Source organism: Accipiter gentilis, chromosome 1, assembly GCF_929443795.1.
Source record: "Accipiter gentilis chromosome 1, bAccGen1.1, whole genome shotgun sequence".
In the NCBI taxonomy this organism is placed as follows: domain Eukaryota; kingdom Metazoa; phylum Chordata; class Aves; order Accipitriformes; family Accipitridae; genus Astur; species Astur gentilis.
In genome coordinates, this window is record NC_064880.1 from 12,380,004 (window position 1) to 12,400,122 (window position 20,119).

Consider the following 20,119-nt stretch of genomic DNA (forward strand, 5'->3'; position numbering starts at 1 on the left):
AATAATGTAATAGATTGCTGCCTTTTAATTATTAGCAGAACTGACAGCAGTGTCTGTTAAGGTTGTATTGGATTTCCTGTAAATAATACAAGGCTGTTCTCAATTGTTTGTGATTTTTCCAAACTTTAAGATTTTGGCCTTAAACTTTCCCTGTTAGGTGTCTACATCAGATGAAATTTTTGAAAGATTGCAGCCAAAACAAGTCTTGCTATTTCCAAGAAGACGGCTAAGGAAAAATATGTTGTTTTGCTCCTGATTAAAAATAATAAGAATAATCATCTAAGGAATTCGGCTGTGAAGCCTTGGTGCCCGAGGCTTTGGAGCAGTAACTTGGAATTGGACAAATGAGGACAGAGCGGGTGGCTGGGTAGGGAAGGAGAATGCAGAGGGATGGGTTGGGTGGGACGGGTCCAAAGGAGGGACAGGGCTCTTTGGGGTGACTGGAGGGGAGTGTGTTCCCCGAGGTGCAAACCCTTCCAGCATGGGCTCTGAAGTCCTTGGTTTACTGCTGTCAGCAGCAAACTGGAGATTGCCTGAGCAGAGCGAAGCACATGGTTCATCCGGTTCGGGAGCCCTGAGTGACTCCCCTGGCTCACCACAAGGCTCTGTATGGAAAATGAGGGTTCCAGCCCTGCTCATCTGATTTTCATGTTGTCACCCAGTGGTGACATTTGCATTTGCTTTAAAGAGCGGAAAAAACCACACACACACAAGCCACACAATGCCCCCCAAAAATGGGGACAAGAGAGACATGCATGAATAAAAAGAGCATTATTGAAGTTGCCACACTGAGCAGTCAAGCTAGGACATGGGAGTAGTTAAGTTTCCCGTGCAAGTCTTGTTCTCTCTCTCTTTTTCTTTCTTTCTTTTTTTTTTTTTTTGCATCTTTTTGATCCAATTTTTGATAATCAAGTGGTGTGTCTTTTACAAGACTCTGAAGGTAGTACAGAGAAGGGTAAAAGCGGGGCTGTTCTCCGGTGGTGTGCACCCTCATTTGTTGTAGAAATCAGAGGACACATAAGGAGTGGAAGGGGGAAAGAAGGGGCCTTAGGGCTAAGGGAGCTTGACGCTGTGGCAGGGAATTGGCTTTCTCCTCTCTGCTGCAGAGCTGTGTCCCACTGAGCAGATCCAGCCAGCAGGCAGCTCGCAGCAGCACGCTCATCTCCATGCCCTTTGCAGGACAGGGAAACGGAGCTACTAGCTCCAGAGGTGTTCTTGCACACCTAAAACATGTAATCTTGAAATCAGCTGTATCATATTGAAACCCCATCCAGTTTTCCCCATTCCAGGGCTTTCATAATCTCTGGCCTAGCTGTGCATTTGATGACATGGAGCAGCTCTGCTCCCTGCCTGCTGTCAAGTCATCGTGAACACAGACATGATAATACTTGCAGAGCACTTGTGTGCTCTAATGATTGAACTGTAAAACTGTGTGTAAAAATCAATAACTTTTTCTTCAGAACTAGGTTTTGAGACATTAAATGAGGTTCTGGATAAGATAATGAATCACTTCTTGCTAATTGAGCTCTGTGCAACCTTTGATCAGAATGAGACGTGTGCCTTAAAATAGTAAATACTAAACAGTCCTGAAAATAAAAGCTATACATTAACACAGATGCACGGGAGCACTGACCTGAAACTACACAGGCAACGTGTGTTCACATGTCCCACCTTTTTGCATGTTTAACGTTCAAACCTCAGGAATGTTTTTTCCCCATGGTCAGAAGAGCTGTGCTGGGCGAGGGGGCTTGTTTTGCCATACAATAAATGTATGCAGCAATCCCAACATCATTTCATCTTCAGCAATTGCATTTTCTCTGCAGACTTCAGTCTCTTTTAAGATGCAAATTTTAGTCTTTTATATACGAGAGAGAGGAACCATGATATGCTCATGGTTCTCTGTGTCATTTGGAGGCCAGCATTTGAGGGGGTATTTTTGTCGTGACAGCAAACCAGGTAAAGTAGGACACTGTTCTCTGAGTAGACTCCATGTATTTTGAGTTAAAAGTGTTAGCTTTTCAGCATGGTAGGTCTAAGAGGAATACACAAGTGAGATTTCTGTAAATTCTATCCTGGAAAACTCAACTTTTTACCTTTCCGTAGTGCAGATGAGTGTTCTTGCTTTAGTCCCCTGGATGTATAATTCACGAAGCCTTACTAGAACAGATAATCTCCCTTTTAGCACTTAAGTGTACTGTTAAGCAGATCAACACTGAGCTTCTGTGATCAAATTATGGTTCTTCCGAGTAAACCCCATTTTTAGCATACCCTTGAAAGTGAGGTGTTTCTCCTGCTGTGGCATATATATGGCAACATATATACACCAGACTACAGTGCCTCAACTTGTCTGGTGCAGCAGCGTTGGGTGTATACGTTTTTATTAACGCCTAGAATTTAACCTTGCTATTTCCTGGTGGGTTTTTTTTTCTTTTTTTTTTGGAATGTATTAACTGTTTAGCCTCAAGTGACTCCTGGAGTAGCTTTTCATATGTAGTGTTTAATTTGTAATATTAGAAAAATACAGTGTATTAGGATGCATTGCACAGCATTCAGGTAGGGCTATTAACCTTTGAACAGTTTAAGGGAAGCCTGTTTTTGAAGCACCCAGATGTAACTTTGGATATAACAAGTATTGAAAAAGATCCCCAGAAAACCTCCTTCAGCATTCCTGCTAAGTGTCTCAGTGGGCTGAAGATGAAATGCTGTTTAGCAGGATGCCAGACGATTGGCATTCGTGTGCTTGTGCATTGGCACACCTATTACTGCGTAAATGCTGTTAAGTGATTTTGCCAGGAGCCGTTGTTCTGGGGGGTGTCTGTTGCTGCAGATGTGGTGATATGTAGATGTGTACCTGATATAATCAAGCCCATAACTCCAATTATTTGGGAGAGGGGGGAAAGAAAACAGCTTCTGCTGGTGCCAAGGTGTTTTCTTCTCACTCCCCCTCTTTTCCCCTCCAGGCAGTCCCTGTTCTTCCATTCATTACAGTTTGGGTCATTCCCTCTTGTCTAGGCACAGAGGCCAGCAGTCTTGTGGTTCTTCCAGCAGCTAGGCTGCCTCAGACAGTTATTTTTTTCCTGCTGTCTCATCACTTCAGGGGAAAAAAACCAAGAGATTTTTCTAGGCTTTGGCTGCTGCAGAAGGCTCTGCCAGCTCCCTACAACTTGGACTCTCCCCATCATCCTTTATCGTCTCTTGTTTCTCCTTAGTCTATAAAAGTTAAAAATTAGAATCCAAGAGGTACCTCACGTGGGAAGAGTCATACTGATAGCCAGAAGAGCAAGGCTTGTGTTATCATTTCCAAGTAATTAATTCAAGCCCCCAGCAATATGTTTTCGTCTCCGAGCACTTGTCCACTTGCACACTCCCCTGAGGATGCACTCTTGCCTTATGCCTCTCTGCTAGTGCTCTTCTTTCTCTTGAGCATCCCAGCCAGTGTACCCACCCCATACCGCCTACCTTCCACCTCTCAATTCCTAGCCATATCCTTGACTCAAGACCAACACTTTTTTGGCTGTCTGTCTCGGGATGTTTTTGAGCTGAGTCTTTATCATCTCTTTTCTTTCCCTATTTTCTTCCTAATTTTCATCAAAGCTGTGTCTCCAGCTATCCAGAGTTGTTCTCTTTCTTCCCTGAGTTTGTCCTTCATTTCCAGAGGGAGGAAAGAGGTTTCTGCTGGCTTCTGCCCAGCATGGCACGGTCAGGGCTGAGCCAGTCTGTCATCCTCCCTTGCTTCCTGGAATCTCTCTTCCTCTGGTCAGTGGGACATGCTGTGGCACCCCACCAACACCTGTGTCCCCCACAGTGCTGTTCAAGGGGGAGCAGAACTCTGCGTGGTTGATGGTACCAGCACAGAAGAGGCTGAGGCTGGCTTGGTCATGGCTGGTACCTTCTGCTGCTCCACCCTGTTCCCAAAACAGGGAAGCCACTCCACTCTGCTGGGCATGCTCTGCACTTCCCAGGATATAAACCGGATAGTTATCAACAGTAGTGCTGCCTCCACCACCTTCCAGTGTATCCCGACCTGCATGAAGTTTTGACTAGTTGTACATATCTGGCAAAGTGGAATGGGGCTTTGGTGTGTTGTCAAGTGTAATCTCTTTGAGCTTCTAATAGCTGTAGATAACCCTGGATGAGTTGTACGGAAATGTGATGATTTATTCTAAACTTTGAAGGTGTGTGTGGTTGTTTTCAGCCTCTAACCTCTATCCTTGTATCCTGGTTTCAGCTGGGAGAGAGTTAATTGTCTTCCTAGTAGCTGGTACAGTGCTATGTTTTGAGTTCAGTATGCGAACAGTGTTGATAACACACTGATGTTTTCAGTTGTTGCTCAGTAGTGTTTAGACTAAAGTCAAGGATTTTTCAGCTTCTCATGCCCAGCCAGTGAGAAAGCTGGAGGGGCACAAGAAGTTGGCACAGGACAGAGCCAGGGCAGCTGACTCAAACTGGCCAACGGTGTATTCCATACCATGGGACGTCCCATCTAGTTTAGGAACTGGGAGGTGGGGGCAGGGGATCACCGCTCGGGGACTAGCTGGGTGTCGGTCAGCAGGTGGTGAGCAATTGCACTGCGCATCCTTTGTACATTCCAATCCTTTTATTACTACTGTTGTCATTTTATTAGTGTTACCATTATAATTATTAGTTTCTTCTTTTCTGTTCTATTAAACCGTTCTTATCTCAACCCACGAGTTTTACTTCTTTTCCCGATTTTCTCCCCCATCCCACTGGGGGGGGGGGGGGGGGGGGCGGGGAGTGAGTGAGCGGCTGCGTGGTGCTTAGTTGCTGGCTGGGGTTAAACCACAACACCTTGATGCACACCAGTCTGTCCAGCAACACTGAAGTCTCTGAAGGGCATGACTGAGGTATTCCGTCCAGAAGAGATGCCCTTTTCCACAAGACTGTTAATAATCTCAAATCTGAAACAGTCCTGTCAGTGATTCAAACTTGTCTACTTTCAGTAACCATTACCATGATGAGCAACACTGGAGAAATGCCACATTCCCATGTTGGACTCGTAAACTGGAAAAGATCTTGAGAATAGATCTATCTCAAGTTTTACTTAAAGTTATGCCCAATTTTCGTCTCTGTCAGTCTTTGATAACTGAGGTGATCTGTCATGTTCAGTGTTGAAGGAGTCTTGTCCTTATAATTGTGGAGGACCAAAAATTTCTTCTGTAACTGCTTGTCATCTTAGGAGAAAGATCGAGGTGCACAGATTCATCGGAGTTGGTCTGTCCAGATAGGCAGCTTTGCTATGCAGTTCTGTGGAAGTTCTTCAGCTCTGCTTCTGCTTCCCAAGCTCTTCAGCTACCCTTTAGAACCAGACAGGTCCCTGTGACACTTGTTGCCTAAAGAAAAAGTGCATTACTTATATCCTTCTAGGAGCTTCTCAAGCATTTTCTGTCAGGGACTCTTCATTAGTCTGTGATGAGTAAACAGACGTTTCTAGCCTGTTTAGTAGTGTTTTCAAAGTCTTCGGTGTCCTAAGGATTTACCACTACAGAGACGGTATCATGAAGAAGTAGATATATTGTATCTAGTAGAAAATCAGATGCCAGCTGACCTGAAATTTAGTAGCAAAGAAATGCAGCTTTTTTTTCTTTATGAAGCATTCCACAGAAAAATGATGAATTGTTTGTTTTTCCTTGTATTGTGATGTGACGGTGCTATGATCTTTCTTTTCTTTCTGTTCTTTGTATTTCAAAGACATAGATAAGAAGTCTAGCCAGATGCATCGAGTCTTTTAAAAATGCTTGTGACTAGAGTTGTATAGTTTCTTCCGTACTGCCGTAGTTAGCTGTCTGAGGCTAGAGAGGCAGTGCCTTTAACAATGTTTTATGGTGACGGATAGCCAGAGGCAACTGTGTTTGAAAATAGAGGAGTGACTTCATTGCAAAGGAAGCTAGAAAGCTAAGGGAAGGAGAAGTTATCTATGGTGCTTTGTATAATTGTTTACTGTTTCAGATATATTTGTAAGCTTTTTCAATGCTATCTTAACTTTATATTCATTCCCTTGCACTTTTATTAGCTTAAATTTTCTTAAATTACTTGAACATGTGTTTATAAAATTGCAAAAATGGAAGATTTTTAGGGAGTTTTAATGGGCCTAGGCTGCACATATCATGTACTGTATGGAATATGTTCATAACAAAGTGCTTCCTTTGAAAAATTGTCCATTAAGAAGAATAGGGTTGCAGCAGCTAGAACAAACAACACAGCAGGAGATTCACTTTGGATTAGGAAAGCAAACAATGTTTGCAATGTCCTTGTCATTGACCACTTGGTCTTTCAACCTTCATTGTGTTTTTCATTTAATTCTTATATTTTTATGGAGTTGGAATGATTTAAAACTTACAGGAGATTACACTGCTTCTCATTTCCATTAGATTTGACAATGACATTGTAAGTTATTTTCCCAGCAATTACCTTGTGTAGTTCATAAGTTCAAAAGGTATTAAGTTCAAAGCTTGAGACCTTAGGTCCAAGCAGAAAAAAAAAGTAGCAGAAGATGGTTTACGATGATTTAATTATCTTTAAAACAGATGATATTCATCAAGCCCAAGAGACCTTAAAGAAAATTGATGGAAGAACTACCTTTAGCTTAATGTGGTTTAGTTATCCAGTGTGTATTACAAGTAATGAAACTGGGGGCAAGGGAAGGTACCTTACAAAAATCCTTGAGAAGTTTTGAACACTGAATCTTTTAGGTTGCAGGAACCTCATGAGATCATTTAGTCCAATGTCCCTGATTGAGCAGGGTCAGCTAGAGCAGGTTGCCCAAGACCATATGCGATTGGGTTTTGAATATCTCCAAGGATGGAGACTCCACAACCTATATGGGCAACCTGTTCAAGTATTTGACTACCCTCACAGTAAAAAATATGTTTTCTTGTGTTCAGAAGGAATTTCATGTGTTTTAATTTGTGCCCATCACCTCTTGTCCTGTCACCTGTGAGTGCAACCTATCAGACCCCATGGACTTACATATGTCCGGGTTTTATTAAGTGCTCCCTAAACCTGGTGGTTCTCCACCAAGGTTAAGTCTTCCTTGCTCCAGACTTTCCCTCTGGTCTCAGGGTCCTGGGATTCCTGCAGGACTGTCTTACTAGTAAAGAAGGCATTAAGCGCCATGGCCTTTTCCATGTCATTTGTCCCCAGGTCTCTTCCCCCATTCAGCAGTGAGCCCATGATTTCCCTAGTCTTCCTCTTTTCTTTCTTGATGCCCTTCACGTCCCTTGCCAGATTCAGCTCCAGGTTGTCTTTGGCTTTCTTAACACCATACATACAAGTTCAGATAGCAACTCTCTATTCCTCTTGGGTCACCTGTCCTGCTTCCAACTCTTGTACACCACCTATTTATACCTTGAGTTCAGTTAGGAGCTTCTTCCTCATCCATTCAGGCCTTCTGCAGCCTGTGCTTGATTTCTCACTTGTTGAGATGGATCTTTCTTGAGCTTGTAGAATGCTTGAGTATCAGCCAGCTCTCCTGGACCCCTCTAATGTCCAGGGCTGTATCCCATGGGACTCTTCCAAGCAGATCCCTGAAGAGGCCAAAGTGTGCTCTCCTGAAATCCAGGGCTGTGGCCCTGCTTTTTGCCCTGTTGCCTCCTCTTTGGATCTTCAACTCCACCGTCTCATGGTCACTGCAGCCAGTGCTGCCTCTGTGTCTTCCACATCCCCAAATAGTCCTTCCTTGTTTGTGTCAGGTCCAGGAGAGTACCTTCCTTTTTGGCATCTTGGTCACCTGTATCAGGAATTCATCATCCATGCACTCAAATCTCCTGGATTGCTTGAGCCCTGCTGTCTTGTCCTTCCAGCAGACAGCAGGGTGGTTAAAGTCTCTCATGAAGACCAGGAACTATGAAAGTGAGGCTTCTTCTGGGTGTTTGAAGAAGGCCTCAGCTAATTCTACCTGATCAGGAGGTCTACAGCAGTCTACCCACTACAAGAGTGCTCATCTTGGTCTGTCCACTTATCTTGACATTTAAGCTCTTGACTGACTCCAGATCCACACCAAGGCACAGATCTCCATGCATTCCTGCTCCTCCCTCACATAAAGAGCAACTTCCCCTCCTCACTGTCCCAGCCCATCCTTCCTAAAAAGCCTGTGTCCCACCATCACAGCACTACAGGCATGTGAGCTATCCTACCAGATCTCCATGATCCCAAGGAAGTTGTAGCCCTGTAACTGGACACAGTCTTCTAATCCTCCTGTTTGATCCCCATGCTGCATGTGCTAGTGTAGAGGCATTTCAAAGAGACACCAAAGCCTGCTGATTCCCCAGGACAGGCTTGAGACTTTCCCTGTCAGGCTGTTCTGCAGGCACCTCCTTATTTACACGCCTGTGTTCAAAGGGGTGCCACTTCAGCTCTTTGTTGTTGATTGCCATGTCCTTTCTGCTCACACCAGCTTAGCTGCTTGTTGAGGAACCAGTCCCTCCCCTGTTGTTTCTGGTTTAAAGTTCTGACTACCATCATGGCCAGCCTGTTGGCAAAGGTATTTTTCCACTGTTTAGTCAGGTGGATCCCATCTCTTCCAAGAAACTGTTGACTCTCAAAGACGGTTCCACCGTTGTAGAAACCGAAACCCTCTTGCCAACAGCAGCCAGTTGTTCGTCAGTACAAAAATATCAGCTCTTGTCACTAAGAGCTGCACCCCGGTCCGTACTGGGGGGCCACTGGGGTCTTGCCTTAAGCTTCTAGGCAAGATAATGCCCTTCTCAGTGTCTTGCTCCTCTCAGGAGTCAAGACATCCAAAATGCAGTAATTCTCAAAGTGCTGGAAAGCTGTGGCCCTGCGTCCCAGTCCTTGCAACGCTCCGTTTTTAAAAGCTTTGAGCTCCAGTTATTTGAGATCCTCTGCTGTAGCTATGAGCAACCTCTTGCTGTCCTTGCTGTGATACTTGCAGGTAATTAATCCTTTATATTACCTTTGTCTGTCTAAATCTGCTTTGTATAGGTTTGCTTAAGTTATATGGCAGAGCCTCTCTTCCTGCATTTAGGGAAAAAGGCTTAGTTTCAGGTTTGAGCCACTGTTCTTCAAAGAGCAAGTTACTTACAAGTAGTCACTCCTTCTGCATGTGTTCAATAACCATGTTTTGATTTAGCTTTATTAGATTTAAAATCAATATTGCTTTTCATACCAATGACCTAATCCTTATTAAAGCTCTGCCCTGACAACTTTCAAAGTTCAGCAGTTTCTTTATAAGCCTCTGAAACAGCTACAGCCTGAGCTCTTTTAAAGAAAGGAAATTGATTTATTTACCTATGCTGGATTTAAAAACAGTTCACGTAATTTTTTTTGTTCCAAATAAAAATAAGCACTCTGAGACAGAGAACTGTGAATTTTATCTCCCCAATGAACTTTAAAAAAGTCTGAGCCTGTGTGAATTATAGTGAAAATTATATTGTTCCCTTTGTTTTAGCAGCCGCTTTCAGAGGAGTTCACTACTTCTAGTTAGGAAGATCTGGTTAGAATGATGCTGCTCTTGCAGTTTGATTCTGTACAGATGCTGTAAGTTGAATGTCCTCAGTTTCCTCCCAACTAACTTGGTAAGAGTGCAAGTTTTGGAGGAATCTTTCTAAGATGGCCTCTCACTTACAGATAAAATTCAGGGGGTGATTCAAGAAGCAGCTGGGCAAACAAGGTAGCAGAAACCCTCTTAGATGATTTGTGTCTCTCTTACTTTTCTTCAGAATTTAATTGCCAGATGTATTGATGGTTGTTACACATCTCCTGTGTGGGTTTGTGAATGGACTAGCATCCATAGGCATGCAGGCACAAGAGACTGTTATTTCTTCAGGGGGGAAATCAGGTGCAAAATGAAGGAGAAGTCATTACTTGGGACACAGGATTTCATAGTGCTTAATTTGACCTGACCTTTCCCTTGAGTGGGTATTTTGGACGTAGTTTATAAGATAAAAGCTATAGCTCACAATTGCTCTTTTCATGAAGCTGGTTCTTTGAGGAGAGCAGAGTGAACTTTATCTGTGATGAGTTACGTTTTATTAATCGGTTAACCTCTGGGTTGTTTCCAGATTATATCAAAACCTAACGAACCAGCTCGCCAGCATGAAAGCCACCCTGAGGAGACAGAAGAAGAGTTACGGGAACACCAAGCCCTTTTGGAGGAGCCATACAGCGATAGAGTCACAAGCCAAAAGGAGGCCCCAGGGCTGGCCAACATGGTGCAAGTGAAGCAAGAACCCATCGAGAGTGATGAGGAGGAAGCAGAGCCGCAGCAGGAGCTGGAGTCCGGGCAGAGGCAGGCTGAGCAGGAGCTGCTCTTCCGTCAGGTGAGTTTGCAAAATACCAAGTTTGGGACTTGGTTCTTTGCAGAAGATTGTTTGGTTCTTGGTAGTCACCTTATACTACTCCAGGAGGGAGAAGCTAGGGGGAACCAGCTCTTGAGGATTTGCTACGTAAAGAAACCTGCAAGTCAAATCAGTGCCATCCTTCCCTGGAGTCGCCATGTCAACTCAGAAGTCCCAGGGACAAGAATCTGGATCACCTGCACAAAAGGCAGTCAATGTGTTTGCAGCCACTGAACCACTTACTCTTTGTTTCTTTGGGAAGACAGAGCATGTCTTAACGTTTTTGAGCACTAAATACTAGCAGAGGATTTTATTTTGGTTTTATGTTTTAAAACTAATTGACTGCCCCACAGAAGGACTGGATAAGGGAAGAAGGGACGAGGTTCATTGGAGGGGGTTCCTTCTTCAGAACTAGAGATCCTAGTGACCCCAGCTGTGCTCACTTTTGAGGGTAAACACTAGACGCCTTTGGATTGCAGGTGATAAATCCAGTAACAGCATAGCATAGCATAATCTTCCCAATTCCATGGCAGTCTCCCAAAGGATGCCTGTTGTGGTAGTGGTAATGAAGGTGAAAAGGTTACGATTCTCTTAAGGCATCAGTGCTGTGTTCATTTTTACAGCCCTTAGCACTCAGCATCTGACTGTACCTACAGCTGCGTGTAACCCCCGCGTGGGATCTGCAGCCAAAAGCAAATTGCTGTAGCCAAGCCAGGGTGTAGCTCTAAGTAAATCCACAGCCCTTGGCTAGGGAGAGCAGACTGGTGCCAGGTTTGCAGTTGCAGTGTCTGTGAATGAGGTGCAAATTGGTTGCTCCCTGTAGTCATTTGCATCTTGATGCCATCTTCCTAGCACTGTGGAGCTGACTCCCCTGTCCGCAGGAATGTTGCTGGCTGTTGCTCAGAGACTACATTTTCGGTTCCTTACTGAGCAGCGTTATCTTCATGACAGCACTGCCTTGAAAGATCAACACCATTGCCAACCGTGCTTGTACAAAGTGGTATTTGATTTATACGGTCACATCTGAGCCTCATTGCCTTAGTAAATAAATAAATAAATAAAATGTAACATGCTGCTAATGATGGACCACAGTGATACCGTTCCTCTGAATGTGCAGCACACACACACCCCCTACCCCCCTAGTCCTGGATGCATGGTCACACCTGAGGAGTCTTAAAAATACTATGTTCTCTGCAATTATTTTGCCTCAAAGAGGAGAGGGAGTAAATAGAGGAAAAAGTAAGGTTGTTAGGCAGTGGTTGCAGTGTGGCAAGTTGGAACAGCCATCCCTCCTGACCAAGAGCGTGTCCGGCTGATGCTGTGGCTGTGCAGAGAACCAGCTCAGTTGAAAACTCCCTCTCCTGCCTGGAGTCTGGACTTCTTCCCTGGTCTGGTGCATCACACTGTTAAATACACGACTGCAGCAGTGGAGAGGCACAGCGGGAGGAAGACGTGGCCAGACCCAAGGGGAGGATGGGGCTGCTTCTGCTAATGACCCTGCCAGTGTGCACCAGCTTTAGGGCTGTGGTTTGAACGTGCTGTGCTCGCCTGACTTCGCTCTAGAAACGCGCACATCTTCATTTGCTGCACGCGTGTGCGTGTGCTCGTTTACCAGGAAAAGGAGGCCAAGCCTGCAAACCTTAAAAACTCTTAAAAACCCTTTTATGAAGGCACCATGCAGACTTGCAGCAACTACCTGCTTCTTTTCCCTGCAGCAAGCCCTTCTGTTGGAGCAGCAACGCATTCACCAGCTGAGAAACTACCAGGCATCGCTGGAGGCAGCTGGCATGCCCGTCTCTTTTGGAGGGCATCGGCCTCTGTCCCGTGCACAGTCCTCGCCCGCCTCGGCCACCTTCCCGATGTCTGTACAGGAGCCACCCACTAAGCCAAGGTTCACAACAGGTAACGTTTTGGGGCACTGGAAGCTGAAGCGGTGGGGCTGTCGTTACTGTTTTTTGTCTTACGTTGTGCTTTTCTGCCCTGTCTCTGCAAAGCCATCTGTTGGGGGTCTGCGTCTCAGCTGTGTTTGGGCACTCCATGGCATCCTGTCTTCTTCAAGGATAAGATTCAGTCATCTTATGCCCTGTTGTCCTGCTTGTCCCTTCCCCAGAGGGACAGACACCCTACAGTCCAGACAGAAAATAACCTGCAAAAATCAATAGAAGCATAGCACAGTACTTTAATTGTATATCTCCAGAAAAAAAGGACGAGTCATATGCTGTGACAAAGCTGATTTAGATACAAGGCGGAAAGAGGCAATGTTATTGAAAAAGGACAGCTTGCCAAATGCAGTATCTGTTGGCTGTATTTTCTGCACCTTCTCCAGTCCCTGCACAATCTCACACCATAAGTTATCCACTCCGAGCTCTGTGCCAGCCTACCCCTCCTTCTGTAACACAATCTCTGCCCAGGAGTCTGTGCCCATAGGTTAGGAAAAATGAGGTGAGTTGATTATTCAAGTTGTTTTGAACAGATAAACAGACTGAAGACTGTTTTCTTACCTGTTCAGTCTTCACCTCAAAGGAAAATTATGAGCGCAATTCTGCATTTCTCTGGTGCAAACCAGAAGTGCAAAAAAAGTATTAATCTCCCCATAAAGATGAAAGGCAAAAAATATTTGTTCTTCCCGAATCCTGACAACCAACTTTTTTCCACCAGAATCCTTTCTGTCTATTCAGTAGCCTTAGTAACATATGAAAGTTAATTTATGTGTAACTTTTCAAGTCCTGCGTTGGGTGATTAGGCGGACTTATTTTGAAGTCCGCCTTCTTCCCCAAATGTCAAACTCTATTTTGTGAATGAACATTTTGCAATGTGATGTGTGTCCTGGGAAAAGGAAGGGGAAAAAAAATCCAGAACGCCCAAGTAAGAGCAACTCATGATTTTGTTTCTCCTTCACTTATCCATTTGTTCTTATTTAACCCACACTTTTTGCATCATTAAAATCAGCACTGTGAATTGGGTTTATTTTCAGGCACTGATGGTATAGTAATAGTGATATGTTAAATATGACTTCGTTCTTCAGCTGCTAGCTGCAGGGTGGGAATCATGTGCCATCAGCTCTGTAAAAGCCCAAGCAGTATCTCATTTTTGCAAATCAGCCCTTTAAAGTCTCTATTTGTTGTTAATATTTAAGCCTTTAATTTCAGCAAAACTCCGTTTCTAATGCAACCAGTTATAGCAAGATTATTCTAGATTTTGGCTTTTGCCAAGGATGCAAAGAAGGGTAGTCCCCTGGCTCACAGTCAAACCAGATGAAACTTGAGCATCTAATACACTGAGACCCAAACCTTGGCGCTTTTGAAACAAGGAAGCCTGGCCCTACATTAAGAGATTATCCATTCCTTCTCTTTCTTCCCTTCTCCTTCTCCAGTATTTAAGTTGCCTTGTCAGTCATACACAAGACTTTGAACATACAATAACATTTCCTACCAGAGGATATAGGTTTGACTCAGATATGTGCCTCTAAATTTCATTTAAAATTACAGGTAACAGTAAGAATGCAGATTTTGAGAATTGTGCTGCTTTGAAAAGACACTGTTACAATGCTATGATATATTTTCCTTGGACGCAGGGTTTAAAAAACAAAGAGGTGGCTTAAAATGAGAGATGGAATATCACATAGCTCTTACAGAGCACTGCACGATCCAGTGCAATGATATGAAGAATGCTGAGCGTAGTTCACCTGTAAAATATCCTTTCATGGCATTTATCCATGTTAAGACTCCAAGGGCTCGATTTTTCCATTGCCTTCTATCTTGTGCAGTTTTCTACATTTATGCTAGGTGAATGGAGGAGGGAAAACACAATAAAATTCTGTCAAGGGAGGAAGTGTTGGGCATTCACTGGCACTAATAGAAGTGCAAAGCATAAAATGTGACACCTTTATACTAGTCCTATAACTAGTCCTTCACATAAAAGGTGAAGGACTAGTTTAACTGTCACTGTCTGCTTACCAGTGGCAGGAAAAAAGAGCCTACTACTATGGGCATGCAAGCACAGAGAGGAAAGGCAGGCATTTCAGCTGCTGAGCATGTGTGTGCGAGTTAGATTGCTCATGTTTTCTTGAAGTTGTCCAGGGTGTGTCGGAAATTGTGTTTTTGGAGGTGGATACTAAAGCTTAATCACTAGGATTGAACTATTCTTTGAAAGGCAGGAAATTAAAGTCTTGGGTATTTTTCAAAGCAAGCAGTGCTGAAGTGCATCAGGCTTCTTTTTCACTAGGGAAATCCATCTGTTTGATAAGTGGCTGCTTTGGAGACTGATCCTAACGTGATTATGTGCTTTGGATTTCAGAGGAATTAAGATTTGAATTATTGTGATCATTTTGTTAGAGGGCTGGAAGAAACAAACCTCATTCAATGGCCCGAATGAAGCCAACCGTGTTCACTCTAGACACGAATGTGGCTCTTAAGAGATCAGTTATTGTTCAACAGACAAAGGAATTGTTCATCACTTTCATGTTTGGGATATTATATAGAAAGCGGAAATGCCTTCTCCGGACAGAGTTAGGACCAGACAGCTTAAAATTCTGACTTTTATGTATAACTTATTTTCCTGTCTCTATCAGTGACCAGTACCTGAGACTTCAAAGGTATAGGGAGAAAACAACATAATACACCTCTCAAACATGATGTGCATTACTCCACATGAAAGTGAAAACAGTGCCCTTCCTGACTTCTTCAAGCAATCAGTTTTATGTCCTGAAGCATGACATTTAATTTTCCTTCCTACTAGCATATAAAAGAAAGCTAGTCCTTGAACTTGCCCTCGCTAGTACAAGTAGCCCCCTTGACTTTAATGAATACTTCTGCATGCACTATTCTACACACTTGAATAAGACTTCTCAGGTTAGGCCATTAATTTGCATAGCTCCAATTATCCAGTCTCTGATCTCCTGTAAAAATGGTTCCACAAATTATTCTGATGTTCTGCATTAAAGTATTTTTCATTTCTGATGAAGGCATTTATTCTCTCCTGTGCAAGGCAATATAATTATCTGAACCTCAAATCATATGTTTGTTCTGCCAAGAAAAGCGAGTTGGTTATGCTTTAGTGCTGACCTTTAAAAGTGATTGTTCTCATGTCTTAAAAGAGTATTGCTTCCAGCACCACTTAATTTAACTTGTAATGGCCAACGTAGTTTTGTATTTTAAGCTTAAATTGGCAAGCATTCCTTTTGTGTGTGTGTGTCTTCATCCGAGTGTCCCCAACCACAGGAAGGAGCTTGGAACAGTTCCCTTCTTTCCAGTGGTTTAGTTTTTTAAAAAGAGAAACGTTGAGTGACGTGTGATTACAGTACAGAAGAACTTCCTTGAGACACTACTGGTATCATTGAATCATTGGGAAAGGAGAAGCTTCATAGATCAACCAAATTCTATAAACCCCACTGTAGTGTCCCTTAACAGAGATGACTAGGCGTCCTACCACCCTCTATTCTGAAAACCTTTTCTTTAACCCCTTCATCTACCTACATTGAATAGGCTTAGTTACCAAAACCTATTTTAGATGTAGCACATGTATTTTAAACACGTGTAGCTTTCCAGCACTTGCAGGTGCAGATGAGGAGGTGCTGGTTTGTGTGGCAGGGGATCTCGCCCACAGCTACCTGTGTTTGCTCTCATTGGTGCAGCTGGCACCAAGTAGGATGAGCTGATAAATACCACTGCCTACTTCTGAGCTGACACCAAACTTCCTCCAAAAAACCTGGGAGATACCTGGCAGATCTGCTGTAGTGTAGGAAGACAAGGGAAGAACAGAAGAATATAAGGACAATGTGAAAAGCAAGTTTTTCGTTTGCATTTATCTTTGGTTTGATCTGTGTTGGCTTCTGCCCTACCAGGCTCTATAGAAAACAAGACATAGACTTCTAATCTGGCTAAGGCATTGCTTTACCTATGTACCTAGAGTTGCATCATGATAGTTTTTCAGGAGTTACTACTTAAGGCTTAAAGACTTGGGGAAAACACCCTTTGAAAAGAAACTTGTAACACAGATTCACATATCAACTATTTAAATGGTCTTAGACCCCTTCCAACTTTGCAGTGTAATCAGTATAATTCAATATCAGGTTGTGCCCAGCTCCCAAGTAGTGAAAAGAGTTGTTAGAGCAACAGCCTTAAGCATCATCTGGGAATCCAGGAGGTGAGCCAGAAGAGGCTGCTTAAAAATACACTGATTAAAAACACTTGGGGTTTTTTCCACAAACTTGTGAAGGTATGGCATGAGCTAGTCTCAGACATCTCCAGGTTGGATTGTCCTATGCAAATGAGGTGCAGCTTCTTGTTCACAGCTTCCCTATTTATATTTTACTATTCCCATTTCCATTAGTGAAGTCTCTGATGCACTCTCCTGCCTGTGCTCCATGCGGTGTGCTTTCCATTGCCCTTCTCTTTGGCCATCATCCGAATGCCTCAATTGCACGATTTTTTAGTCCTTAGTCTCTAAGGTCAGTGCCCTCAGAGGGTGCAGGCCCCGCTGATGCTGACAGCAGAGTGTCCGTGGACTGAAGGGAGCCAGGGTTGCACCCAGACAGGTCAGGAGCTATCTGAAGAGTGACCTGCTGCTTGTACTTCTTTTTGCTTAAATTCAAGGCTAGTTGTTGACTGTGAATATATATGTTGAGTAGATACGCATGCAGCTTTTGGCTTTAAATCTATAAAGCCTAGTCCCTGTAGATATGCCTGGAAATCAGAGAAGGCAGAACCACTATCCTGTCTTTAATATGAATGATTTAGCCAAACCTAATGCGGTCCCATGTGGTCTACGAGAACATCTACATGGGGTTCTTTGGGGTGAGAATTACTTTGTCAAAATGCATAATGTCCTCTGAAGATGAGTTTCCTTCAAAAATGAATTAACCTGAAGCCAGGTTACCGCAGAACTTGCACTAGTTTAAGTGAACTCAGACTGGGGAGTTCTCATGGACAGCCAACCTTACCGTTGGGCTACAGCTTCTTCTCAGGTTACATTTACAGTGCTTGCCTTTGCCCAGCAGCTCCTAATGAAGTTTGATGCTGTGAATCAAACATGGGAGACCTCTACAGAGCTTTGCAGCACAATCTTATTTAGCTGAACTTTGGCTAACCCAAAGGCAGTCAATTAACCAGTGCTCTGTTCTCTTCCTAGAACTGAATGTGGTTTGGGTTTTCTTGGGTTTTTTCTTCGCACTCACCTACAGCAAAGCGAGGAACTGCCAGATACCACCCCTAAGGCTAAATACCTGAAAGTGTCGATGCCAGGGTTTGCCTCAGAGGTGAAAGCCAAATTTTTCAGTGGCAGAACATGCCTACACTCAGTCAAAAGGTGTGATTGCAGCCAAGCTTGGGAGCATGCAGCAGCACAGCACTCGGCTCTAGGCTACGTGTCCACATATGTTCTCAGAGTCTGGTTTCTTACAAGCCTCCTTGAACTCCATGTGGTTGCAAATTGTGCTGTTTATTGGTATTTGAACTGGCTACATGAAAGCTCCCTGAGCTGTGGTCACGCCACCTGCCGCAGCATAGGTGTGCTCGTCTGGGATTTTGGAGGAGTGATACTGGTTGGAGTGCAGACCCTTTAACGTTGGGATCTGGGAATAGCTCTTGCCTTCACTGCTAATTCAAAGGCTTTGGATTCTTGTCAAGACCTTTGATTTGCAACTTTATACTGCGCTTTCAGACAGATCTTTCTTGCAAGAAACATTACTCCTTGGGGGGGGGGGGGGGGGCGCGGGGAGGAAACCAGCCCCTTTTATTCTGTTTTCTGGAGCTTCTGGCTGAAAGGAAGGCTAGATTTAAACGTTTAACTATGTCTTTTTTGCTTGAGTGAAAAAAAAAAAGGTTCTTTTGTCACAGGGACTGCATAGCTTGGAGGACCTGCTGTTTTCCTCCAGTGGAACATTGGCTATGAAATCATAACTCCCTTTCCAAAAATGTACCCGGGCAACTCTGGAGCATGAATCAAAGTCTCCTACGCTGTTGTCATGCCATAAATACTTGGTAATGCAAGGGGATTTAGCTGCCTGACTCCCACATTCAAATGAAACAACACTGCTAAATACCTACATAACGTGCTGAATAATTGTGCCCAAGTGTGTGCTAATAGCCTTAATTAACATGTTGTCAAATAATGTTGATGCAAAGACTTCAGCACAAACTATTTTATGAAACATAGTGCCTGCTAATGACTTATTCCTTCTGGTTTTTAATCTCAAGCCCTAGAGTCATTTTAGCAGCAATTATAAAAGTACCCAGTGGGCAAGTTGCAAGTCAGTCCTCTCCTGCATCACATTCCTACACTGGCACCCCTGTACTCATACTGATGCTTTCAGTTGTCACCTCCTTCTGTCACTCACAACTTCAGCCTGCAGAGATGTGATGTTGGTAGCTAATTTCTTTTCCATATCCATTGAGGATTTCCAGAGGAAGTAATTGTTGCAGGTCTGGTGGTGTCTCAAAACACCATCTTGGATTTCCATTTCTTAGAGCTCTCTGGCTCCTGGTAAAACACACAGTCTTTGTGTAGAAGTGTTCAGTTGAATGTGAAGTGCTATAGTTTAAAAAAAAACCCACAAAAAAACCAAAAACGGGGGGGGGGGGTGTCCCCCCCATCTATCTGGCAAACTTTTTTTTTCTGTTTTTAACTGAGAGCAATTTTGTAATCTCTGCCACAGGCCTTGTATATGACACCTTGATGCTGAAACACCAGTGTACCTGTGGAAACACAAACAGCCACCCAGAGCACGCGGGGAGGATCCAGAGCATCTGGTCACGGCTCCAGGAGACGGGTCTCCGTGGCAAGTGTGAGGTAATAAAAATACCAGCGAAGGGGGGGATGAGGTGGTGGGCCTGGGAGAAAGGGAGCATTTGGATTTGTCTGGCTGATTCAGCTGCTGGATTATGAGCATTTTGGGCAGCTATTTGCTGTTTTGGATGATAGCATAAGTACTGAACCTGCAGCTCGGGCTGTTGACTGCTACCTAGATGTGCAAACTTTATACTGCATTCTGGCTTGAAATTTTTATAGCTCCAGCTGTTGGCAATGTTTTGCCATATGTGGTGTAAATTTAATCCATTGTGAGATGACTGCTTATGCTTGTGTGTGTGTGTCTGCCAGGAGTACTTTTCTAGCTATTTGATTTCATTGCGTTGCAATGACTGTTAGAAATTCCATGAAGTGTTGGAGAATGCTCTTGCCTGATGTTGCAGTGAAGCTGCTTCTGTAATTTTCTGTCCTATTCCCTATAAACTGGAAGTCCCTACCAAGCGCTGGATTTTGAAGCAGCCAAAGATAAGAGCACAACATAAAGTAACCGTTATTTATTATCACTCCAATCATAACAACAAAAGCTGTGGAGCAACAAGTCTGTATTTCTGTGGTTTAATAACTTTTTTAATACTTTTTGATAAATAATGGTCATCCTATAGTGAAGATACTGTAAAAAGAATGGGGGCAGGAGTATGTAACTATGCGCTTTTCCATCACAAGAGGTTAAATTAACTTTATCGGACATATATATATTTTAAGAGCAAGGCAAACCAAGAGAAAAGCTTAGATACTAAAATACAATGACTAATGATTAAGAATAGTGATTAATAATAATTATTATTCATAACTAATAGCAGTGATGATAAATTAATGGTAGTGTGTGTTCATCAGTTTGTTGAGCATTGGAGGGGACTGAATCACGCAGTATATTTGAGTTACGTCAGCATCTGGCTAGAAATATTTTCTGAGCAATCAGAATAGACATCCACGTGGTGGCAGCATTGCCATTGGCTAAAGTTCCTTGTCGTACCCTTATTTATCCCTGAAGAGAGCAA

General features: G+C 43.5%; 1 protein-coding gene across 6 annotated transcripts in view; it reads left to right on the forward strand.

The window, feature by feature from the left end:
- The window catches only part of HDAC4 (histone deacetylase 4), a 264,285-nt gene that overhangs the window by 193,051 nt on the left and 51,115 nt on the right, over positions 1–20,119 (forward strand). For all 6 annotated transcript variants that reach the window (XM_049806725.1, XM_049806715.1, XM_049806707.1 and 3 more), the window contains 3 exons: positions 10,041–10,298; positions 12,032–12,218; positions 18,970–19,103. In XM_049806725.1, the coding sequence (XP_049662682.1) occupies positions 10,041–10,298; positions 12,032–12,218; positions 18,970–19,103 (579 nt within the window). The remainder of the gene's footprint in view (positions 1–10,040; positions 10,299–12,031; positions 12,219–18,969; positions 19,104–20,119) is intronic.